Raw genomic sequence first — 25,763 nt, 5'->3', positions numbered from 1 at the left:
GAAGCAGACTCCCTGCCGAGCAGGGAGCCCGATGCGGGACTCGATCCGGGGACTCCGGGATCATGACCTGAGCCGAAGGCAGTCGCTTAACTAACTGAGCCACCCAGGCGCCCCTGGTTTCAGATTCTTAACGGTTGTTTGGAATCAAATGTTTTCAGAGAATGGGCTGCAAGTCACATTTAAAATTGGCATCACAGCACCTTGTGCACACAGAGCATAAAGAAATGTGCCATTTCCTTTGCAAAAAGAAAAGCTGAGGCTAAAATTGATCACTAAGATAGGAATACTTGACCAACTAGCTGGTTCTGTTCAAAAACAATCAGCTCTCGTCCTGTGGCCAAGTCTATATTTACCCAGTCTTTTTGTTCCATATGTCCTTCCCATTTTGTGAAAGCTACTATTAAACTTTATTCCCCCAGTGAAGTTTGATTCTGTGACCTTGGCAAAATGTGAGCTCAGAGGTGCAAAATTCAGTTGTTCCTGCTCATGTCTCCTTGGCCCAGTTTACCTGGGAACCTTCCTAATGTGTTCACAGAAAACCCATGTGACTGTAAGGAGCATTGCCTCCCATTTTCAGATAGCTCCAAAGAATGGCTAGCAAATGGAACCAGGCAATACACAATGTTCTCATTTGACTAATTAAAAGGATTTTTATCGTAATTGTGTTACCAGCATTGAATTGATGAGGCTTTTAGAATTTTTTTAATCTGTTTTTCTCCTTTGTGCATCAGAAAAGATCACAAGTATTTCTATAAACAGTAATTGTGCCTCTCCTCATTAGCTCTGAGGGATAGGGGAATCACCTTCAGGCTCCAGAATATATAACTCATGCATTGGAGATTTGCTGACAGCAGGCTCACTGGTTCAAAGTGTTTCAGAAAAGTTTGAATTAGTTGGTAACATTTAAAAGCTAGATTTGGCAAAAGTTTAAATTCCTGGTTTCTAAAAATGTGAAGGGAGGTCTAAGCAACACTGGTTCTCTCCATGACAGTAGTCAAGCGCCCATTAGAAAAGAGAAGCTCAAGAAACCAAAGTATGCCCATCCTGTGTTAATACCTGTGCTAAAATCCTCTGGGCACTCAATACTTTCAGGACCCATCACCCAAGAACCAAGTGGAGCAGGGACGCATGCCATACCTGGAAAGGTAGCAGACTTGGGTGTCCTTCTAAAGACAGCCCACGATTCGGATCTAAAGTAAGAGGGCTTGACAGCAAATGATACCTCCTTTTACTTCTGGTGCTTTTTATTTAACTCGAGAACTAGAAGGCAGAGCATAAAGTATAGCAAATGCATACACAAAATGAATTATGTTCTTTTAATGAGGGCTGAAAGGAGTCCCCGTTGACATTTTATCAGTGCCCCCTCATGGGCTGTAAGCAAAATGTTCTCCAGTTTGCTCTGAAGTGCAGAAAAACACAAGTAGGGTTCTGCCTCACACATGTAAGAGGTTAGAGACAGTGTTTTAACATTGGATATTTATCTTGGGACCTGACCAGATACTTTGCACTCTCGTTAACTGAATCTGTGAATACCTGTTAGCGACTGCATGCTTACTGTTCTCGCCTAATTCTTGACAGAAGTGCAAGGCAGCGGTTTCTTTGCAGCTAGTCCTTTCTTTGCTACTAAGACTTAGAAGCTTTAAAGGTTACGTTATTATCATGAGTAAATATTTCTGCATTTCCTTAAGCCTTTAGCATAATCTATATAACCCTTATATAAGGAAATGAAAAAATGAATAGGGAGATTGTTGCCAGAAGCAAAAGGAACTAATCTTTTGACAATGACTTGAAAACTACCAAGGACAGTGACTTCAGCTTCCACCACCATTTCTCCAGGCTGTGTATTACTGTTTACTATTTAGGATTCACCTTTTATAAGCAACATCTCACCAAACACATCAGTCTTTTCAAAAGGATAACCAGTGTTTGCGGCAGAGGTTCTGAGAAGGTCTTTAAAAGGGAGATATCTGCTAACATGTTGAGATTGTGATGGAACAAGCACTCTCCTACATTGTTAGTGTAAATGTTAATCAGGCAGATTACTTTGGGAGGGAAATGGGTGATAGCCATCCAAATTTTAAATACATAACTTCTGTCCCAGGAATGATGCTGCTCAGAATTTATGTGCAGATGTGCCAGTGCAGGATAAGGGATCTATGAGGAATTCAAGTCCATCACTAAGGGCCTGGGTAAGTCCGTTACGGTGTATTATACCATCACTGAAAGAATGAGGTAGACCCATTTGTGCTAACGTGGAATGTCCACATATGAAGTGAAAAAAGCAAATCTAAGCATATATACTTTGCTACCATTTTAAAAGAGATATTTATATAAATATGCTTTGAACGTCTGAAGGACACACTAGAAATGACTAATAGTGGTTACTTCTGGAAAGGGACGTGAGGGACTGGGGATGAAGAGTAAAAAGGAGACACTCCGCTGTCTTTGAGTTTTTCTGGTTTTTGTTTTTTTTTTTTTTTACCAGATGCACACATTTCCTTTTCACTGCTGCTATGTTTTTCAAAATGAACCAGACGAGGGAGATGATGATATATTGTTGAGTAAGGCGCTCTCCCCCCAGCCCGGTTGTGTGCTTCTCTAGGAGCACAGCTACAAAGCCTTGCCCTAGTCAGGGCTGGGTGTAGGGAATGCTAGACCACTGGCTTATCTACTGGATTCATAGCCCTCTCCCCCAAGGCCTAACAGCTTTTCCCCATTCCAGTAAAGACGTACAAGTTTGTCTCTGTGTCTCAGGTCCTATTTCACACCTATTAGTAGGGGTAGGGGATATGCAGGAGTCAACCATGGCCTGTTAATGGTAGAAGAATGGCAAAAGAAATCATGCCAGAACAGAGGAGCAAAATGGAAGTTAGCTGGATATGTTTGCAAAGATCTGTTCAGAAAGGTAGTTCGTTATTTATTAAGCATTTATTAAATAACTTCCTAAAGGTCCAAAATACCACTAGGACCTTAGTTAGGACTGAATCCTATGTGCAAGAATGGCACATCACAAAATATCAGCTCATCAGTTCAACTCCAAGATAATTTGCTCTTGAAGTAGAACCTCATAAACTCGAAGTAGTGGCACAGAGTCCTCTGAAGATTTTAAAAGAAAAAGTTTTCAAAATTGCTGTTCAAGGCCAACAAATTAGCCGGAAGGGAGGGGATAAAAAGGAATAGCCTCTCTTCAAATAATAAATCTATAGAATCCTCTGCCCTATACAGCAGATCCTTGTAGTTTTGGTCTCTTCCCAGGAAATAATAACCACTTTGTTGAAAATGGGAAAGGCACCCCTACCATCCCCAAAGGGGAAAAAAAACATTCACCCAAACAACTTCTACTTGTTTTTACCATATATTCCAGGGATATGTATGGGTTTGTTTTTACATTTATACAGTTTACATTGCTTGACCCATAAATAGCACTCGTAAGATTAATAGGGCCATAGTTTTAAAGAGTATTTACATAGCCCCACCATGCATACAGAGCCTTTTTAATATTGAAAAATCAAAAAATTTAAACTTTCCATCACTAGGCAATATAAATTTGACCATCTAAGCTTATAAACCCTGACTAAAATACAAGCAATCATTTCATCCATAAATGCTGTTTCTGGTTCCCCAACAAATCTAGCACTGCAGTGTAACAAACGTCTTGCAATTCAGGGATATAAAAATACCAGCTTTAAAATCTGAACTGTACATATGTACATTAATATTTGCACCGTTAAATTAGGAATACACTTAAGTCTATGAAATACTACATTATAAATAGCAGTGTCTTTTTCAATCTGTAGCTGGAGCTAATACAATGCACTGTTTACCTGGCTAATTGAAAGGGGACGAGGTGGTCTCGCACGATGGGATGCACAGAATTGGCTGGGTCAGTGTGACTACGTGCATGCCGCACAACAAGACAGACTGATCAGGACCTGGGCCAACCTGGTGTAGACAAACGACAAACACTATCGCTTTACAAAGGTGGCGGAAGTTCTCCATTGTCTAAAATCAACACCCCCGTCCAATCACCTCGTGACAGTTTCTTGAGGATTCTCGAGGACTGGAGACCAAAGCCGCTACACAGAACTGTAATGCACCTGGCAGGCACAAGATGTCACATCAAACTGGCACCATCCAAGGAGGGCAAACTGGAGAAATCACACCTTCCCAATGTTAATCTGACACTGTAAACAGCAGCAGGGGTCTCATTTACATGGGCAAAGCACTTTAAACTATTTTAGCAACTTTCCTATGGTAGAAAGAAGATACGCTTCAAGATGGTTAATGGCAAAGTTTAAACATGATCTCCACAGCTACTAGGTTAAGAAATAATACAGTTTTTGCCCTTGGGTCCCTTTTTCTTCTTGGATTTAGTTGTCCTCTGACCAAACTGAGGAGTGGGGAGTGAGGTTGGGCTCGAAAGGTCATCTGTGTAGTAGGCGTATCTCTGGGGCCGGGGTTGAGGAATTGGTTGTCCAAGAAAATATCCTTCTTCTTCGGAGTCAGAGGAGGAGGAGGTGGAGGAACACCAAGAATCATCGTCCTCACCGTAGAGTCCCAGAAACCTAGGCCCTCCCGGGTTCTGCAGAGCGTAATCGGAGGTGGCATGGGCATACCGTCCGTACAGATCAGCATTCTGGATGTATGCTTGGATCTCCCGGGCACTTTTATTCTGTATAAATTTCTCGTAGTTATCAGGGGTGTAAAGCCGCAGCCTATCCTTGGGAGAGTATTTTCTTTCTGCAACAAGATTCAGAGCATTGTCAGAGCGGGACTTCCTACTTCTCCTGCGGCGATGGTGATGAGACCTGGATCCCCTCTCTTCGAAATGGTAGACCCGTCTTCGAGTCCTCTCACTCATCGGAGGCTGCCGGATTTCGATGTTGTCATAGTTTCCATTGTCGATGACATCATCCGAAAACTTCACCTGCTGTGGTCTGGACTGAGACTTGGATCTTCGAAGCACGGGCAGATGCACCGGTTTCTCCTCAGGCCTGATTTTTTCTGGACACAACTCTGAACTTAGACTCTTCAAGGACTCTGCACTCCTGTGCAGCATGGAAGAGTTCAAAGTCCCCATATTGCTCATTTTCTCACAGTCCTCTCCCTCCATCTCCTCAAAGTTTTGCAGGGAATACAATGAGGGTCTCGGCTTGCTTTCTCCATCCACTGAAGCCCCTAGGAGAAAAGCCAAGCCAAGATGTGATCTTCTGACAATTATTACAAACAAGCCACTGAAAGGAAGCATTTCAAAGAAAATTCTCTCAAATTTCAATATTCGATTAACACCCACTAGGTAAGGCCAACATGCATATGTACTTGAGAAGGTTTGACCTTTATCGACACAAGGGGCACAGCCTCTTTACAAGCCCAGCTCTTTTGGAGCCAGGCGTTAGTGATAGCACGTCATGAGCAGCAAAAATTTTAAGCTCTTCCTAAAAGTCTCCTCATTAGTTTATGTAGAACATGACATGTAGAAGCTTCTGCCTCTCAATACGTGTAAGCCAGACTACTTCACTTGAACATCTCTCAAATCAATCCCTTCCTTTGCCTCCGCATGGCCACCCCACCATTATGGTCCTTTTATACCTAGATTAGCGGTCAGCACACCCCAGCAAGGGCCACATCCGGCCCACAGCCTATTTATGGGTAAAGTCTCACTGGAACACAGCCACACCTATTCGCTTACACATCGTCTACCGCTGCTTTCTGCAGTGACAGAGCTGAGGGGCTGCAACAGAGACTGTGTGGCCCAGCAAGTACCACCTAGCCCTTTACAAGAAGTCTGCCAAGCCCGGACCTGGATCATCACCACATCCAGTCTTCCCCTTTCACCTATATGAAATATGCCACTTACAGATTAATCTTACTTTAAAAAAGCTCTTCTCAAAATGGATACTGCTCTCCTTTTTTAACAAGGCCCAGGCAAGTGAAATGAATATAGCCCAGCCAACAGCAAGTGACCAGGGCATGCTGCAGACTATTGTCAGCTGGAGACTTCATAACTTCCTACTTTCTAGAGGGAGCCTGTTTCTCAGCCTGTTACTGTCAAGGAATGTTCAGCCCTAACGCTTTATACCAAATGATGTCTGCTTTTGACACTAAATGTTAAAACACCTACCACAGGGCCTAGCCAACAGGATATGCTTAATTTAGTCCCACCCACATTCCTTAACTCCCCTTTGTTGTAGGCCTCATCTTTGACAAGTCCAACAGAAACCAGGAGGGTAGCGGTCTTCTTCCTCCTTGCCATGGTTATTCCTGACACAGGGCAGCCACTAAAGCCTTTCCTGTATTACAGTAACATAATCTTTATGAGAGGATGGAATGTCGTTAGCTTGACTATAAAACTAGCCACAGCCTTTGCCAGCCATAGGCCAGTAATATTTCTATATTCAAAGACTCAAAGCAAATGTGATACTCAGGAGGGGTGGATTCTAGGCTCAGTCTTGCCTTATTTTTTTAAATTATTATTATTAATTATGTCAGTCTTGCCTTTAAAAACGTATGTGGTGGGGGGTGGGAGGGAGGGGTGCCTGGGTGATAGACATTGGGGAGGGTATGTGCTATGGTGAGCACTGTGAATTGTGTAAGACTGTTGAATCACAGACCTGTACCTCTGAAACAAATAATACATTATATGTTTAAAAAAAAAAGTAGGAAGGGAAAAATGAACGGAGGGAATTGGAGGGGGAGACGAACTATGAGAGACTATGGACTCTGAGAAACTGAAGGTTCTAGAGGGGAGAGGGTGGGGGGATGGGTCAGCCTGGTGATGGGTAATAAGGAGGGCACGTACTGCATGGAGCACTGGGTGTTATACGCAAACAATGAATCGTGGAACACTACATCACAAACTAATGATGTATAGTGATTGACATAATAAAAATTTTTTAAAAAGTATGTCAGGTTAGGCACTTAGCCTCTTGATAACTGTAAAACACAGTAAGTAATACCCACTCTTTACAGCTCAGGATCATTTTATGGATAAAATGTAGATAGCTGATATGAATATGCTTTGGAAACAAAGTGAAATTTTATAATCTGGGTAAAAAAAACATTCAGCTATTTTTGAGCTATCTGTTGCCACAGGGCAATTAAGGAAAATATAAAAGATGCTAGGAGCTTATAAAGTACACAGGCTGATTTTAGTATCTTGAAATTCATACAGCACAATCCAGAGTACAAGATCTTTCAGACAAGATGCAGACTCCATTATCCAAATAAATCCATTTCCTCCTGTTTCAAATGCAGATAATGCCTACTCAAAAAGCTTATATTAAAATGTATATAGATGCACACATGTATGCACACGTTTATTAGTGTTTGGCATTTAATGTAAACTCCTTCCTTCCCTTGATCTGCAGTTTTAAGTGATGTAGCCCCTACTGCTGAACCTAGTTTGTCAAATAAATTTTTTAGTTGTTCTTTTTTCTAAATACCCCATAATCCCCAGATTACGTACCTGTGATATTAGATAAAGCCAAAGAATCCATAGAATCTCGAACACTTTGCTCTGGTTTCAAGTCTGACAAACACTCCAGGGAATCTTCATACCACTGTGTTTGATCATGGTTATATCCTGCAGCCCCGTGGTCCAGATCTAACTCCTGGAGCCTTCTACTGCTTGCAGGGCCTGGGTGGCTGCCATAAGCAGAATCACCCAGTCCATCTTGGGACTGTGCCCAATACATATCAGATTGGTATTTTTTACTTGCAAGGCTCTGGTTATTTTGCTTTAACTCGGTCTTATTTTTAACCATGTTATCAGATATCCAATGCTCACTGGCTCGAATATCTATCTCATTGGGCTGCTGCTGAAAGAGGCTTTTATCACCAAACTTGAGGAGGAGCTGCGTCATATAATCTTCATGCTCGGCCCATTCTTCAGGCTCTTCTGGGGTTTCGTGCTCCACTCTGCCTTTCCAAAATTCTTCATTGACAAAACTTGCTCCCTGCCTAGAGAGACTCAGCTCATCCAACTTCCGAGAAAGGGTGTCATCAGCATTGCCTGACAGGCCAGGAAACTTGTAGTTCAGAGCAGGAGACAAGAGAAGAGACTGTCTACACTGATCAGCTGACCGACTGCTTTTGCCCATCCGGACACTTCTTCTGGAGTCTCTGGATCGGGCGGACTGAAACGCAGAGTCAGAAGAATCAGAGGCATGGACGTCTTCCCCAAGGCTGCATGTTTTTGAGCAATAAATCTGGCCTTGTTTGGGAAGGAAAGGACAGCCCAACAAAGAAGCTTTACACTGGGCACAAGAAAAGCAGGCTTCTGTGGCATGCCAGTGCTGCCCATCGTACGTCATCTGGGCGTGGTCAACCCCTGTTTTGGAAAAGGACAGAGGAGGAGGTTACAGTTCGGTCTTGAAATAAAGGAAGAAAAAATGGACGAGACTATTTGTATGAGGGAACTCTGAGGGTGATGGAAATGTTCTGTATCCTGAAAGGGTTGTGGGTCACACAGGTACAGTTAATTCCCATTATTTGCAAATTCCATATTTTTGAATTTGCTATTTGTCAAAATTTATTTATAACCCCGAAATCAACACTTGCAGAGCTTCCAAGGAATTTTCAGGCACGTGCAGAATGACAAAAAATTTGAGCCAGCTGATCTGCACGCTCTCAAGAAGCTTAGCTCAAACAAAGCAATGTCTTTTGTCTCAGCTCTTTAAACAACTGACATAGCCTGGGTCTGTTTTCTCTTTCTTCTATTTTCTACTATCATGTTTTCTTCATTTTTGTGCTTTTTGTTAATTCTGCTGTTTAAAATGGTTCCAAAGTATAGTGCTGAAGTGCTGTATAGTATTCCTAAGCCCAAGAAGGCTGGGCTGTGCCTTCCAGAGAATATATGTGTCCTAGAGAAGCTTCACTCAGGCATGGGCTATAGTGCTGTTGGCTAGTTCAGTATTAATGATTCAGTATATGTTAAATAACATGCCTTCAAACAAAAACATACAGGAAACAAGATTATGGGTTGATCAGCTGATGAAAATGTGACCAGAGGCTTGGAGGAACCCAACCCTGTATTTCCCCCAGGAGCAGTGGTTCCATACTCAATAATTCAGGCAACCTTATAGAACACAACTATTACAAATAATGAGAACTGACTATTCATCTGTCAAAGCACAACACAGAAAAACATTTAAGATCTGTACATTTCACTGTATGTTAAGTTACAGGGAAAAAAAAAAAGACTAGCCGTTCGTAGACAGACTGTTGGGCATGTGACAGAGCAGACAGGCTGGCCATAGACTCACCGATATGCTCCCCACAGGCTTCACAGTACTCCGCGTACAGAGACTCAAAACAGCCGCAGCAGAACGGGCGGCCATCCTTCATGATGTACCTCTGTCCTCCCAGGGCCGTCTCACACTCAAGGCAGCAGAAATGCTTCATGTGCCAGTGGCGACCCTCGGCCTCTGTGCACTCATCAGCAAAAATGATCTTTAAAAAGAAACAGGATGAAAGAAGATCTTAGCTAGCTATTCTAAAAGCCAAGTAACTGCAGGTTTTCTGGGCAACTGACAGACCATGGCTCTTCAAAAAGCCACTTAGCTAACCTTGTTTCTTACAGCCTCAAGCTTAAATCTAACTCGATTTAGATACAAAGCAAGAGCAGAAATTGAAAATGTTGAAAAAGAGAAACTTAGTGCCTGCTTAAACTTTAAAAAAACAAACACACACAGATTTCTACACTGGAGAGAATTCATTTGGTCGTATTTTTGCTCCCCAACCACACTTCGTTGGCATAATCTGGCAAAGAATACATTAACATTGAAATAATTTAGTAGTCTGTGTTTTAAGAGAAAACTCATTTAAAAAGTCTGCAGAATCACCAGTTACAGCTATCCAGATGCTGCACTGTGTGAACAGCACTTGTAGATAATGCTTCATTTGACCCGGTGGACATCTCCAGATTAAAGACTATTTTTTATAATTTTGGCTTCAAAAAAAATTTAAGATTTGAGAGAGAGAGAGAGAACACAAGCATGGGGGGGGGGAGACAGAGGGAGAGGGAGAGAGTTTTTATTTTATTTATTTATTATGTCAGAAAGAGGGAGAGCACAAGCAGGGGGAGTGGCAGGCTCCCCGCTGAGCAAGGAGCCCCATGTGGGACTCAATCCCAGGACCCTGGGATCATGACCCAAGCCGAAGGCAGACACTTAACGACTGAGCCACACAAGCGTCCCGAGAGAGCCTTAAGCAGGCTCCACAGGGAGCCCGATGCAGGGATCGATCTCATGACCCTGACCATCATGACCTGAGCTGAAACCAAGAGTCAGATGCTTAACTGAGCCACCCAGGAGCCCCTCAAAAAATTTTCAAATAGCACATTACTGAAAAAAAAAAAAACTTAAAAAAATAAATGTATACAGGTAAACACTGAAAGCTTACTGTCACTGATTAAAGGAGACTGAGGGGATATAAAGAATAAATGCAATGAGGTACCCTGGATTGGATCTTGGACTAGAAAAGAGACAGTAGCAGAAAAACTGGAAATCTAATAAATAAAGTCTGTAATTTAGTTAATAGTATTAGACCAATGTTAATTTCTTAGTTTTGATGCATGCACCATCGCTATGTAAGATGTTAACAGAGGGGAAGCTGAAGGGAGGGTCTACAGAACTTGGTCATCTCTCCAACTCTTCCTAAATCTAAAATTACTTTAAAATAAAAGGCTTAAAAAAAAATTCCTTTCACACCACCACCCCTTCCCCACATGCCCCAAGGGTAACCACTGTTAACTCAGTGTATGTCTTTCCATACTATTTCTGTTTGTACACAGATATGTATAGAACCTTGACTTATTCTCCCTTTATGTAACAAAAAGATTATCTACCACATACTCGACTTGCAACTTGTTTTTTTCCCTTCTCAAAATCCATCAAGGACATCCTACTTATCAATGCACAAAGACACCAGCTGCCTTCTCTTTATTAGCTACATATTATTCCGCTATATGAATATATAGGGTTATCTTAAACAGAAAAAGCAGTAGATACTTTATTTTGCTTAGATGTGAACAGTGGAATATTGGCTGACTAGAAGCTTATTTTTCCCAGTGTTAAGGGATAAATTTTTTTACCTCATCACATGCTGAACACCGTGGTTTGAGCAGTTCAGCGTGGTGCCTGCCACAGTGAATTTTTCCATCCTGGTAAAAATAGATGAGGTCGACCAGCAGCTCGTTACAGGTGAAGCAGACAAAACAGGAAGGGTGCCAACACACTCCAGGGCCCGCGCGGGAGGCAAACACTGCAATTTCACCTCCATTTATCTTCAATCCACACTAAAAACAAAAGGATTTGAAATTGGGATGATCCTTCTTTGACGACTGGATTCTCAGCCTTTCCCACTTTATACCAAATCCCATTTTGTCAAGAAAGCTTTTATTTTTGCCCCCTCCTGTTAGTGATTAAATAGCTCTTTAATGCTGGAATATTTCTGATTCTTAACCGGAATGAACATGCCTCAGATACACTGCCACGCTGCTAGACTGTTTCGAAGAATGGTTTCACCCAACTCCCCTGAAGAGTCCTTTTCCTGAGCCAGCCTCCTATTGGATACATTTCCTGCTCTGAGCCAGTACAGATCGGAATGTCTGAGTTCTGTTTCTGCAGTTTTGAACACTAGGTGTACCCCTGCACCTCCCTCCACGCCAAGATCCTAGAAAACGCAGCATTGCACCCGACGTTTACCTAAGGGCAGCCGGACGCCCCCTGTCATATAGACACATAAACGTGAATACCCCCTTACTAAAAAGCTAGGCTGCCTTTTATTTGGGGGAGGTTTTTGGGGCCCATGCCTGTGCTAGCCTGTCACCTACCCCCAAGCTCACTCCGTCCCCATCACTACCACGAGCTACTCAGCCCGGGAAGGGCTACCTGCTCGCACACGGCATGCATCACTGCTCGGGACAAAAGCTTGATTGCTCCTCTTCCAAGGGCTTCTTTCTTCCGCTGGGCACTGAACACCTGCAGTTCTTTCTTCTCCTCTTCACTCAGAGACTGGCAGTACCGCACCTTCAGAGACAGGCAAACAGACGCACCACACTGGAGCGCACCGTCTCCCTCACCACTTCTTCATTTCCAGAGTTCGAGTTTCAGGAAAGAGCAAGTTGAACTGCCCTGTCCCGGGAATCCCCAATTTACAAATGGCACTATACACCTTTCAAATGACACCCAACCTTGCAGCCTCTCTAGCAAAAGGGAAATGCAATTTGAAAGAACTATCTTTTTAAAAAAATAGGGCATGTTTAAACTTTTTTGAGAGACGCTAAAAAAAAAAGAAAGACATTAACCTTCCTACAGAAGGTTGAAACTTGTTACTTGGCACACTCACTCTACATTCTACAGGCACCTGACTGCAGGCCTGAACTATCAGAAAGCAAGGACTCTGGGTGAAGGCGCAGGGAAATCTCAAGAGTTGGTAGGCTCCTGATAAGTGGTGGGTGGCGGCAAACACTATAAAAACCAACTTGTTGTTAAGTTTATTGCACGGACCCCCTTTGCTCTCTTAAAGAATGGAAAGCTGTAGCCTCAAGCCAAATTTTAACTGAAGAAAGGCCAAAGAGCCCTAGCCAATGAAGAGGTCAGGTTTACAAGAGGCATCTCAATGTTTAGGGTGTATTTTCTTTTTTTTAATTAGCCTTCTTCCTGTTATTTTACCTCATTATCATGTGGTGGCAACTGGTACAAAAGCTGTTTAATTCGATGTTTCTCTCCAGGGCTGTTAACATAAGGAACCTTTTCCTCTGGTAAGCAAGCGAAATAGAGCTGGATCTGAATATGAGATGGAAAGGAGGACATCAGCATACAGGAAGTGAACGTCTTCACTTATATTCCATCTTTCTAAAAAGTTACCTTTCCCTTTAGGTACAGGGCTTGGCCTCCTGCGGCTGATGAGAAGACCCGCTGAGCCAAGGCAGCAGAACTGCAAGCCTTCGGACAGCGAGCAGCCGGCTGCTAAACTGCTCTTCGGGAATGTAATTTGTAGCGACAATTAGGAGCATCATAAATTATGTACCATAAAAGGTGCACCTTTAGTGCTACTCTTCCTCAGCCGCTCTCCCTAGGGTCAGCCAAGGAGGAGTGCCAGAGGGCGCCGCCGATGACCACACAAGCTGTGGGACGGCACCCCGAACCCCGCCACTCCGCAAACACGCTGCCTCTGCCCGCTGGAGGTCACACGTTACAAACACAAGAGCTGGTTTGTTAAGCTCTGTCAACGCTCCCTTATCGGGGTCTCTCAAGCATCAGCTTTCTTTGCTTCCGTGGGTGTTATTTTCTAAGTACCTGGAGTCCATTTCCCCAAGGAAACTGGAGGGAGCCACACGGAGCCGTACTTGGTCACTCTAAGAGGACTTGATTTTTGTTTGGGGTTTCTTCTGTTGTATTGAAAGGACAGCCCTTGGTGAGTCCTGCTGACTACGCTGCAGCGCCGAGAGAGAATGAAAGCGACTCCCCGGGAGAGGAGATGGGGGAATCAGGGCCCTGCCTGCTTCAGTAGCGGAGTTTCACACAAAACCTGAAAGAAGGGGTTTTCTCCTAGAGGGCAACTTGTCAAAATACTGCTTTCCTAACCTGGGTTCCAGGCCGCGGCCCTCTCTCCCCGTTGTATCGGCCACAGAAGCCCTTCCAGCTCGAAGTGCTTACTGAGGAACAGCCACGTGTGCGCGGGGCAGGCCCTGTGTGACTGGGGAGCCCCTGTTCTCCGAAGAGCTCCCCACCATCACTCAGAAGCAACGGCATACCCGACTGGCACCTGTTACTTCGAACTATGGCTTCGCCCTGACATGAATGTCTGTCACCAGCAATGTTTAGTAAGCTCATCATTATAAGGATATTGGGAAAATAAAAATATGCATATACTTAAAATAACAATAGAGACAATGCACAAAATCAGCTTCCTCCTCCCCCCCAGTCCGCACTGTGGGGACAGGTTCTTTTATGTGTAAGGTTATCAAAGGTCAAATGACTAAGCAATAACACTTCAGATGGTTTCTTACAGCTCTGTATTTCTTCTTCTCCAAAGCAAAAGCGTTGCTGAGAACTGGCATGGAAACATTCCTCTTTCCTTTTATTACCTTTTTGTTGTTACTGTTTTTTCAAAGGTTAAATTCCTCTCACTCTCCAAAGAGACTTGTCAGATATCCACATAACAAATGCATGAACAGTGCTCTGGATGTCATTCATGAGAGCAAAAATAGCATCACTGTAGGACTTCTGGATCCAGGAGTACAAAAGGACTGAAAACTTTCATGGAGAAATTAAGGATGACCTTAAAAGGCAAAAATTTACACTATCCAAAGAGTAAGGACCGAGGAAGGTAGCATGTCAGTGTGGTGGAAATGGTCTATAAATTTTTATTTATTTATTTATTTTTAGCAATTCTTTTTTTTTTTTAAAGATTTATTTATTTGACAGAGACACAGTGAGAGAGGGAACACAAGCAGGGGGAGTGGGAGGGGGAGAAGCAGGCTTCCCGCTGAGCAGGGAGCCTGATGCGGGGCTCGATCCCAGGACCCCGGGATCATGACCTGAGCCGAAGGCAGACCCTTAACAATTGAGCCACCCAGGAGCCCCTATTTTTAGCAATTCTTAAGAAATCTTAAATCCCCTGGAAAAACAGCACACACACAGGGCGATGAGGTTCCCACCTGCTCGGGTCTGAGGCCTGGGGGCACCCAGGCATACTCTTCCAACGCGCAGCCTGAGTCATCATCTGACGTGGAGCTCCTCTGGCACCCAAAGGCGAGTTTGCTCATTTTGGGCTCCATCTCCAAAGGCATAGTAAGAAAGTGAAAAGGCCGGTTTCTCAGTCACAGGACATCAAACAATGGCTGCTGTGGACAATATAGGGAAAAAAAACACAAAGAAATTAAAACCCCAAGGCACTATTCTTACGCTCCAAGAACTTTTATTGAATGTTGTTTACACACAGCTGGGCCTAGAGATAGTAACCAAATTACTGGTGTCACCACCCCCAACCAACCCCCAGGCCCGCTGACACTTAACTCTAGGGCCCCACAATTTGGAAACAGCCCCCTTCACGACTCAGCATTTCAGAAAATGCTCCCCAAACTAGCTTGGTCCAGTTGCCTTTAAAGAGTGCCTCTAATGCACCATTCATTAGAAAGGTTCTCAAGAAAACGGCTCCGTTGACTTCCTAACTTCCCCACAGATGAAATCCTCGTGAAGTCCCAGGAGTCGAAGAGAGAAGTGTGAGGGCCTGCACCTCCTCCTGCCTCGCCCGCTCCAGAAACCCCACCCCGCTGGCCGGGTTTCTAGTCTGTTCTCCCAAGAGGCGCCGCTGTGTGTGCCGACTGGGGCCACGGGGCCAAACCGCTTGGGTTTCGGGGTTCTAATCAAGTTCTAGGAGACAGCAAACTGCGTTTACTCACTGAGTGGAAAGAGCAGTTAAATCCTTATATAGCACATTCAATCCAAAGCCTTCACCATCAATGGGCTACAGTCGGCCAGACAGTTCATTAAGGAGTTCCTTCAACAGAAAGCAACTGAATCCGAGCACGAGGTGAAAGCAGAACCCAGCTAGGTGACTATTAGTGTGGAACTGCATTACTAGCGGGCATTCACTGAAAAGTTACAAAGTACCCACTATGTGTGTGACATGCTAGCAGCCAGCTACTGGGCAAAGTACATCCAGTTCTGGATGAACAGTCTTCCTCGGACGGAAGGACTGTAAAAGGGGTCAACACAACGTGGAGTCCCTGCCCTAGAGCCCAGGAACTTTGTTATCGGCACTGAAGTTCCTTGTTAAGTGTCTTCGGATTCTTACATCCTCCCTCAGCTCAAGGTACTAAGAAAAAAAAGATACAAGACTTTCAGAATCAGCTTTCAGAATGCAGCTTTTTATACCTGCCCCTTTCCCTTCACGGAAAAAAAAGAAAGGAAAATATACATGATTAGCCTGACCCCAATTTAAAGAAAACAAGTCTCTGGGAAGTTAAGTGACTTGCCCAAGGTCACACAGCTAAAAGCCAGAGTGCAGTCACGCGACACGATGGACTCATCAGACTTCCAAAAGTTGTTCTGCCTTAAAAAATTCTCTCGCTTGCTGAAACAAGTAGGAAAGGCAGTGAAACCTAAACACTCTTCAGCCTGAGACTGTCCTTTTTCAGCCACGATGTCAAACACAACTCTAAATACTGGAAGTATTTAGAAGTATCAGGAAGTGTTACCTATCACAACCTGATTAAAACGTATGGTTCTCCTTTTATAAATCAAAAGACATAAGAAATTAAAATTGTAACAGTCAACAAATGGAAGGCCAAATGCCCAATGCCTACAATCTTTACTGGAAGAAGGAGTGATGCCACACGGTAGGTAGATATGATTCCAACTAATAAATTTAACTTTCCTTCACCCTAAACAAAAAGTAAAGATGACCTCATTTCCTCCACTATCATTGGGAGGTTATGACCTTTTAAACAAGTCGTCATCTCACACAGGTGCAATTCATTCCCATCCTGACTTAAGAAAGGCTCTCTAAACAGGCACATTCCTTAGTAAAAAAGGATGTGTTAATGAAAGTCAGAAAATTTCTTGGATCTAGTCTTTCCCTTTTGTTTTGGAAAAAGCAACTCCCACATGTCAAAGGAAGAGAACTAGAGTTTAAGAATTTAATTAGTAACTCAAAAACCCCACCACTGGGGGTTGGGGGGGGGGGCGGGGAGACAGGCCTCAATGCAATTTTAACCTGAATCATGAAATATGTGTATTTGGCCCTTGCCAAACCTGGCTGAGGAAGGAGACACGATGGTACCTGCTCTGCAGAAACTTACAAAGAATACAGATATTAAATAGAACCTAAAAATGAAATGTCCTATATTATAAAACAAGAGAAAACACCACAAATTAAGACAAACCATGGATTTTCCAAACTAGCACAAAGATGCAGACTACCAAAGATCTTAATCACTTTTACAGCTGTAATCCTTGATTAGCCTTTTGCAAAAAAAAAAAAAAAATGTACAATTACTATCCTAATCAAGGTAAATCATCATGAGCACTAAATGACACAATCCCCCCCTTCTCCCCATCATCTAGAGGTGCTGGCCACACCTCGAGCCTACCACTCCCACGTATTCATTCCAGCCTTTCCACACTCTACACAGAGGACTGTGTCCACCAACAACGTGAAGGGTCCAACTGGAGGAACGTGAGGGACAGAGTCCTTGTTTGCCTTGTTTTATCTGTTGGCACTCTGACAGCTACCTTATTCCTCTGTGCCCAGCCTGGCATGATTCGTGTTATGACATTTAATCCCCATATCAAGCGGCCCACAGAGGGTGTATCTCGATTCACAGAGGGGGAAACTGAGCCTCAGAACGACCTGCCACAGGACAACTGTCCAAAGGTCAGTAAGTTAACAAGCAGTGGCCTTAGAACTGGGCCTATCTGTGATCTGAAACCCCGCACCCCTCACTGCCTCCTAGAGGTGAAACCCGACTGGGCCAGTTCTCCTTTCTCTGGCCGACCAGTCATGCTCCTGAGCCACAGCCATGACAAAGGACGGACCGCAGGGGGACCAGCCGCTTTGCCCAAGCAGACGCTTCGAGGAGAGCACCCAGGCAAAAAGGATTATAAAAATTCAATGGCCTCATGAGCTGTTGATTCAGAATCTGTTCTCTGGAGAAGGCCTCTTTTTGCTTTCTATCAGGAGATAATAACTTAAAATGACAAAACATTCCATTCATAAGCAAGGTCTCAGAGATGACAAAAAAATAAACATTAAAAAAAATAAAAGTGACATAGCATGACCTCCACTTGCCAGGTTGTAGGAAGAGACCCTACATGACCACTAGCTTTCTCTTTACTTGATAACACACACATTTGAATATGGATTTTTCTTTTCTTTTCCAAAAATTCCCTGTGTCAGTAGACCCTTAGATTCTTAAGTATATCTTTGTCTCATACTGGGTCATAGGAAAGCAGCTGACTGCTGAGCATGGTTCCTGCACTTCTAAAATGTTAAAGTAATAAAAATGGTAAATCTGACTTCACCTCTCTCTCTTACTGTAGGCATTTACATCACTGTATGGTATCTGCTTTGACAACACAAAGAAAGAGGGGAGCCTGGACATTCCTTATGCTTTGGGTCATGATGTAGCGGCTTCCTGATGACATGTTCTCATCTGCCAAAATACCACCTTTTAGACCAAACACGAAACCACGCGTGAAATGAATCGAACAGAAAAATTTCATTAATTTCATTTCCAGGTGTTGTCGCTTTAGGTTGGTCATGTGAAATAGGTACACAAATCAGATCTACAAATGAACTGAATTATAATGGGAATAGAGGTATTCACAGCTGGGATCAGGAGAGAAAATTTCTCAAAATTTGTTTTTTGTAGAACCACACTTAGATGCACAAGAGCGGCCCTGTCCTATGCCCTGTCCTTTATTAATTTTGTATTTTACTTATTTTTGTAAATTTTTATTTTGATGTCATTTCAAACATCAGAAAAGATGGAAGAGTGAGGAACTCCTATGTAGCCTTTACCCAGACTCATCGTCTACATTTTGCTTCATTCGTTTTATCATCCTCCTCCTCCTCATTATCACAAACACTACACACACTTTCCTGGGGACCATTTGGGAATGTGTATTTTTTACGTTCTCTTACCTAACCACAGCTAAATTAAACATGATATATTTTTTAAATGTTTATTTAAAAAAAAAAAACTATGGGGGGCGCCTGGGTGGCTCAGCTGTTAAGCGTCTGCCTTCAGTTCAGGTCATGATCCCAGGGTCCTGGGATCGAGTCCCACATCGGGCTCCCTGCTCCACGGGAAGCCTGCTTCTCCCTCTCCCACTCCCCCTGCTGTGTTCCCTCTCTCGCTGTGTCTCTCTCTCTCTCTCTGTCAAATAACTAAAATCTTTAAAAAAAAAAAACTATGGGCAAGGCGCCATGTTAGATGCTTGAGATAAACAGAATAAAAAGCCAAAATAGCTTAGTATTCTGTGATTATTGTGAGGCAGGTTTATTGTACTGGTCTTGAAATGCTGTAATTAACCGAATGAACTTAATCATATGTGAATGACAATTATGCATTAACCAGTTCTGTGCTAGGTTTGCCCCTGTCGGGGAAATGAATCACTAGAGGCCCCACCTCTCCAATATCTTTTTATAATTCTGGATGTAAAGAAGTTTCATCATGCAGGGAAAAAAGTAAAACAGTTTTCAGGAATGGGTTTGTTCAGGTTTCAAACAGTCTGACCCTTAAGGAAATGTGTAAAGGAACCTTTAAGAGCTACCAGCTCTGTCAAAGATGCCATCCAGGTGAGCACAGCAAGCAGGTATCTGAATCCAATTAGAGCAGGTTAGGAGGTATTCGCAGATACTATTTTGAAGAGAAGACTAAAAGCCAATTAGAAGAATCAAGGAGAAAAAAAAAAAAAGAAGAATCATCAAGGAGAGAAATGAATGACAAACAGAAGAAAAGAGCATGGACATAAGGGAGGGGAGAAAGAAGCATGAGGTTGGGCAGAGAGAAATGAGATATTTTTTTCTTAGAAAGACAAGGATTATCATGGGGGTGCCCATGCAAGCCATGCAACAGACGGTGGAAGAGTTTCATTTCCCTCCTTTATCCCTTTTCTCTCTTCCTTCAAAATCGTTAAATAGCTGCTTCTCACCATGTAAAAAGACTCAAAGACAAACAGCTCGCAGGTGTAGGACTTCTCAATCATCATATAATTGTCAAGAGAACATCTGACCCAAGGGATAGATCAATACTTAGGAAACAGGATCTGGGGCTTCAGCACTCAGTAAACTCAGCCCTGGAGTCTTCATACCTCTCACAAGTCACTGAACATCGTGGGGCCCTATTCTTTACGGCAGCTATTTTTCTTCCAAAGATGGTCTAAGTATGGGAAAGTTTTGAAGAAGAAAGGAACTGCATGAATATTAAGGAATTACAGTTACTATCAACATGTGTCAATTGGCATCGTTATTCCCACTGTTAATTAGTGGAAAGATTTCCTTGAAGCTGACCAGCAACATCCAGAGCAAGAACAACTTGTTAATAATAAAACTGAAGGTTGACGTGTAAATTTCATCATCTTTTTGAGTTCAGGAGGTTCTTTAACCTTTTGAAGGGCAAACAATTTTGACAAACTATTAGCCTCCATTCCCAGCTCCCTTAGAATCAGCTTCTAACCAAGACCTACGTAAAATCTCCAATACCAGTTCATACGCATGCGTGCAGGCACACACCCACACGGAGACCACGGCGGGTATTTCCAGGTGTCTTAGGCAGGGCAACAATTGTGATAAACCAACACACGACTGGCTGCAAGTTGGCCCTTGTTCCCCAAATCAGAGTATGGCCTCATTCATCCAACACCATGATGTAAAGAGGGGTTCCTCATGAAATTTACTTTCCAGATTCATTTACCCCATCCATTCATTCATCCCTGTATTTAAAGGCCATGACTGAATGATTGAAGGAAATACCAAAAAGAGGCAACTGGTTTTATTCAATTAAAGGCTAGAACTTAAAAAAAAAAAATGTATCCACCAGGACAAGAGTATTTCCAAATTCCACTATACAATTCCTTGCTTTCTTGAGTGGCGGTTAAGTGTGTATATACCTTATGTGATTTAGCCTTTGGCTGGTCATTTGTTTTCATTCTCGGAAGAAAATGAACAGTAGAAAGAACACGGCCTTCAGGAATCTAACCCAGCCATCCAGCTGGGTGTGACCTGGGAACGTAATTCCTCAACTAGAAAGTAAGTTTAGGGCTCTCTCAGTGGAGAGCTGATGTCTGGAATCACAGGGCCCCAGCCTCATGGCTTTAAGATGGTTGACAAACTTTTTATAGGTTTTTCCCTCCCTGCTGTCACCACAGATTTTTGAATTCCTGCTGCTTTAGTCTCTTACTAAGTAGCCTTTCCTCTTTGCCCACCACTAGCAACCTCCAAGTCTTTTTTTTTTAATTTGTTGCTTTCTATGTTCTGTAAATTAGGCAACTACAATTTGAAAAAAATTCGTCTAAAAGTATATAGAATCATTGTGCTACGAACAAGGGCTTACACAGTCCTTCTGTGAGCACAGTAATCACTGGTTAAATAAGGTAACATACAATATATGAAGGTGTTATGCAAAGTAAAAGCAGCTTTATTATTTTGCTATGCTATTTTGGTCATTTGAGAATCATTTATTTTCTGTTGTGCTATATGCTGCATCCAGGACAGCTAAGGATTACTATTTTGATTGACCTTGACATACACATAAATGAGCGTTTACCATTTTTCCCTAAAAAGCTTAGTAAGCACAGTATGTGAAGGTCCAGAGACAGAGTCAAGAGTTTCACTGGAAGACAGAAGCAACAATAGAAGCACTGGTAGCACCGAATGACATTGTCAAGAATTAGACAAATCAGGGCGCCTGGGCGGCTCAGTTGGTTAAGCGACTGCCTTCAGCTCTGGTCATGATCCTGGAGTCCCTGGATGGAGTCCCGCATCGGGCTCCCTGCTCAGCAGGGAGTCTGCTTCTCCCTCTGACCCTCCCCCCTCTCATGTGCCTGCTCTCTCTCATTCTCTCTCTCTCAAATAAATAAATAAAATCTTAAAAAAAAAAATTAGACAAATCAGGCAGGAGACTTTGTGCTTAACCCTAAAGGCGACAGGAAGAGAAGGGCATGTGAGCAGAGTGCCACCGAGAGTCTTAAAGAAAATTAACACAACAGGGAACGGTCAGGAAAGAGAACAGGAAACCGGGAGGGGCCTTTTAGGCCACCACTACTAAGAGAGCCTAAACATGGTGGCTTGGGGAGATAAAGTAAAAGGAACCAACAGGAAAGGGGGAAACTGGGTCAAAGACAGTCTTGAGTCTTAGGTGACTGAAAGACGATGTACTAAAATGGAAATACTACATAGGCAAGTCAGAGAGGAATGAGGATTTCAGGGGGTTGAGGAGACAGAGTTCAATCAGATACATACTGAGGTTCTAACTGTACATCAGTTCTGGTCTGGTTCGTATTATTAATCATTTTCTTGGACCAAGTCACCAAGTCCAATCAAAATCATGCAAATGGAAAACAGAATAATTTTCAGTGCCTGCCATTTAACATGAAGTCCAAGGTCATACCCCTAATTACAAATGCTTTTCCCAATCAAATTCCACCCTAGTTCATGCGAAGATTACCATGGCATTGCAGCATCCCCATGAAAAGGTATTTCTTGTGTGAACCTGCCCAGGGAAGTTAGAAATCCTTTGATCACCAAAACCCAGAAGAGATACCGATTTGTGAAGTCAGTTGGGCTAACATTCCCTAGGTGTCCCCTGCTGCTAAGTGTCATCCTGTGGGCCACAAACTGCTTAACAACTTCTTTGTTAAACTGCTTGTTAACAAGGCCTTAGCACACAGAAGATGCAGATCACACATACCCATTCAAGAGCTACTCAGTCGGGCTAAATATGCAGGTGAATAAAATTTAACTACAGACTAACTTGGCAATACAAGAACCTGAAACACTTCCTTCCATTCTTTACAACACACAAAACATACAACCCTATGGATACTGGTATTTTTTGTTTATGGAGATTTCTTTAAAAGCCAGAGGCCTGTAATTGCCATAGGTATCAAAACTATGATAACCAAGGTTTGAATTTCATAGTAGAGACCCTAAACTGTTGTCTCTTTAAAGTTTTCACGCACACACTCAAAGAGCACTCAACGCTTACTGCCTGCTACAGACAAAAGTTCAGAGCCCAGTTCAGTTTTAATTATATTGAAAGGAACTGCAGAGATAACTGTAAAATAAAAAAAAATAATGACGGTATCCAAAGACGTTGCTTAATGAAACATTCCTGTGCTAAGAGTACTTCATACCAGCAATTAGTGGCATTAGGCCATGTGCCCCTTGTCATTTTCTGTATTTTCCAGGTAAACCTCCAACCAATTTGTACATTTTCCAACAGCTGAGTGGCCTGTCATGTACCACCCAATTGCCAAGTAGCTATCCATTTTTCCAAGAGGAAATGTGCAACTCTGCGGGGTTTCAAAGCATTCTAATTTCATGCACAAATACATTCCACGACAGTAAGACAGACTGCTTAACAAAAGGAGGAAACATGATGACAAAGCATGGTCCTGTGCCAGAACGGCGCTTTTGGGGTCAGGTTTTTTTGGCTGTAAACCGGTCTATACTAGACAAAATCCAAAACCCACGCCGGGGTGCGCGGCGGAGGACGCACGCGCTGCGCTAATAAACTAGTTATTTTCCATAATGGGGGACGCAGATATTTTCGCAAGTCGTGTTCCAGTCGGTCTCCTACTGATTTTTGAATTCCTATTTTCAACGGCGGCCCAAGGAAACGGCAGCCAGACTTGACTCCAATGTACACACAGACTCAGGTTTCACCCCGTCACCTGTTGGCTCCTGAACAACACTCCTCTTTGTGAAACTTACAGCACTCATTTGAAACAAGCTTCCAGAGAAAACACTTCAAGAAAGTGTTTGAGAAGTCACAAGACTCGAGTTGTAAAAACAAATTCCACACATAGCCTGGTTTATACGGACACAGATTAATGTGAAAACCCGAGCTTTTTAAGAAGGGGTCGGGAGGGGACCCGGAGGGAAAGGATGTCACCCTTCTTCGGGAAAATGCGGCAGGCTAATTCTAGATCGGGCTGCGAGGGACGGCTGTCGGGGCTCCGCTGGGTCAACCCATGCCCGCACCGAGGGGAGAGACACCTTGGAGCAGCCGTCGGCGCCCCCCAAAGCCCTGCCCTCCGCGCGGCTGTGGCTGCTCAGGCCGCGAGGGGGCGCCCCGGGCCGCGGGGGGGACCCGGCCCCGCGCCCCCTTCCCGGCCTCCCCCCCAAACCCCTTCCGCACCCAGAGGCCGAGCCCCAGACCCAGCGGCTGGGAGCGAGTCCCTCCTAGGCGCCGACGCGAGGCCCGCAGAGAACAGCCCCCCTTTCCCGGGGACAGTACAGTCGCCTGCGAACCCCCTTACCCGCCTCCAGGGGAAAGCCTCGCGCCGCCTCTGGGCAGCGCCCCCTCCGCGGAAGAGCACTCGCCCCGCGGCTTGACGGCGGTACTGAATGGCCGCCGGCCCCCCGTCTCTCCCCCAACTTCCGACGAGAAGCCCCCTCCCCGCGGGCGCACGGGGACGCGCGAACCCCCGCAGCCCTCGGCGTTCAGTCCCCGTCGCCCGACTGCCTTCAAGCCCCGGGAGCGGACGGCGGCCCCCCACCTGCGGCCGCGGGGCCGAGCGCGGCCTGCAGCCCCTCCCGCCGCCCGCCGCGGCCCGCGAACCCGCCGAGCCCCTCGGCGCGCCCTCGGCGCCCACCGCTCCGCGTCCGAGCGAAGCTGGCGGCCCGGCGCGGGGTGGTTCCCTAAGGAAAACAGGACTGGGGGCCCTCCAGGTCACCCTCACCCACCCGTTTCCGGAGGAGACCCTAGCGGGGCGGGGACGCAGGGCCCCCCGTAAACCAAGGCGGGCCGCGCCCCCTGTCGGGGCTCAGCCCCCGCCCCGCCCGACGGGTAGGGGGTCGCTGCCGGCAGCCTTCGCCCGGCCGCGACGCACACCCGCTGTCCCCCTCGAGCCCCCTTTCGGTGCAACCCGGCGATCCTCACCCGCTGCAGCTCCCTAACCAGCCGTGAGTGGGGAGGCGGCAAAAGGTCCTTCAGCTCCCCGGAGACCCTCTGTCCCCGCCGGCGCCGCCGACTCTGGCCCCCGTGTTTGAGTCGCCTCGTCCAGGCCACCGCATTCCCCCACGCCCCAGCGCTGCGTTTCTCCAGAACCATCCACCGGAGAGAGAAAAACCCCCGGGTCCGCTCTGCGCCCGGGGCGGGCGATCTTCAAAAGTAACCAGAGCCCGCATTTAAAACAGTAACCATTTCGCTTCCTGCCGGTCCCACCCTCCTAGGAGCGCGGCGGGCCGGCCGCCCGGCTCGCCGTCCCAGCCCTTCTGGGCTCCGGGTTCCCGTCCGCGGGAGGCGCCTGCCCAGCCTGATCTCGCGGCCGCCCGCTTTCCAGGAACTGTCACTGCTGACCGTGCCCCTGGCAGGTCTCCACGAGGTCCTGCGCGCACATTATTCCTCGAAAAGTTACCCACCCACTTGGCGAGCCTCGCGGCTGGAGCACCTTACCTCCGTCCGCCCGCTCCATTCCCAGGAGCCCCAGTGAGAGGAGCCGCTGAGATGCAAATACCCCAGGACGCTTATGTAAACTTCCCCCTCCCGCAGGTGCACGCGCGGGCCACAAAACGCTAGGAGAATTATGCAAGGCCACCTCTTAAAGGAATCATCTCAACTCGGCCCCATAAACATGATGTCAGCAAATGGCACGTTTAACCAAGTTCTCACTTGGAAGAGCTCATTAACATATGAATTCTCCTCTTAGGACTTTTCTTGCATTTCGCAGTGATTCCTACTGCTTAGCGCAGGAGATTTATTTTTATCAGTAAATAACAGCAAAAGAAAAGGTGCCAGGTCATGGGATACACTTAAGTACATGAATAAGAGTTTTTATAAACAGGTTAAGTGAATATCATTATTCAGACACAAGAACGTGCCTCATACTTAAGGCTAATCTTGTTTTTGAGCTGATCTCTGGTACACTGAAAGTGAAGTTTGGCATTAGTTGTCTACAGAAAGGACCACGAGAAGCAAAAACAGGACCTGAAAGCAAGCCAAAAAAGAAATGATAGACTAGTATAATCAGCACTTGAGGTATCCATCTCTCCTGAACTACAGATTTTAATTTCTACAATAGCCT

General features: G+C 44.8%; 2 protein-coding genes across 9 annotated transcripts in view; one reads left to right on the top strand and one right to left on the bottom strand.

Moving 5' to 3' along the window:
* PPHLN1 (periphilin 1) overlaps positions 1-7,858 on the top strand; it is a 157,187-nt gene extending 149,329 nt beyond the window's left edge. Inside the window, exons 13-14 of one of the 2 annotated variants that reach the window (XR_004678780.1) lie at positions 2,102-2,189; positions 7,772-7,858. The gene's annotated coding sequence lies outside the window, so the exon portion shown is untranslated. Of the gene's footprint in view, positions 1-2,101; positions 4,287-7,771 lie in introns of those variants that run through there. The other variant, XR_004678779.1, reaches the window with a different exon arrangement.
* The window catches only part of PRICKLE1 (prickle planar cell polarity protein 1), a 109,479-nt gene continuing 87,058 nt past the window's right edge, over positions 3,343-25,763 (bottom strand). For 4 of the 7 annotated variants that reach the window (XM_035002847.1, XM_035002844.1, XM_035002843.1 and 1 more), the window contains 7 exons: positions 14,666-14,851; positions 12,675-12,788; positions 11,892-12,029; positions 11,093-11,296; positions 9,264-9,450; positions 7,466-8,329; positions 3,343-5,178 (listed from right to left, as the gene is read on the bottom strand). In XM_035002847.1, the coding sequence (XP_034858738.1) occupies positions 4,322-5,178; positions 7,466-8,329; positions 9,264-9,450; positions 11,093-11,296; positions 11,892-12,029; positions 12,675-12,788; positions 14,666-14,797 (2,496 nt within the window). In that variant the 5' untranslated portion in view covers positions 14,798-14,851 and the 3' untranslated portion in view covers positions 3,343-4,321. Of the gene's footprint in view, positions 5,179-7,465; positions 8,330-9,263; positions 9,451-11,092; positions 11,297-11,891; positions 12,030-12,674; positions 12,789-14,665; positions 14,852-24,619; positions 25,007-25,763 lie in introns of those variants that run through there. The other 3 variants (XM_035002845.1, XM_035002849.1, XM_035002848.1) reach the window with 3 other exon arrangements.

This window comes from Mirounga leonina, unplaced genomic scaffold (assembly GCF_011800145.1).
Source record: "Mirounga leonina isolate KUSES-001 unplaced genomic scaffold, KU_Mleo_1.0 Mir_126, whole genome shotgun sequence".
NCBI classification, from domain to species: domain Eukaryota; kingdom Metazoa; phylum Chordata; class Mammalia; order Carnivora; family Phocidae; genus Mirounga; species Mirounga leonina.
Note: the sequence above shows the minus strand (reverse complement) of the source record. Positions and strands in the feature narration are given on the sequence as shown.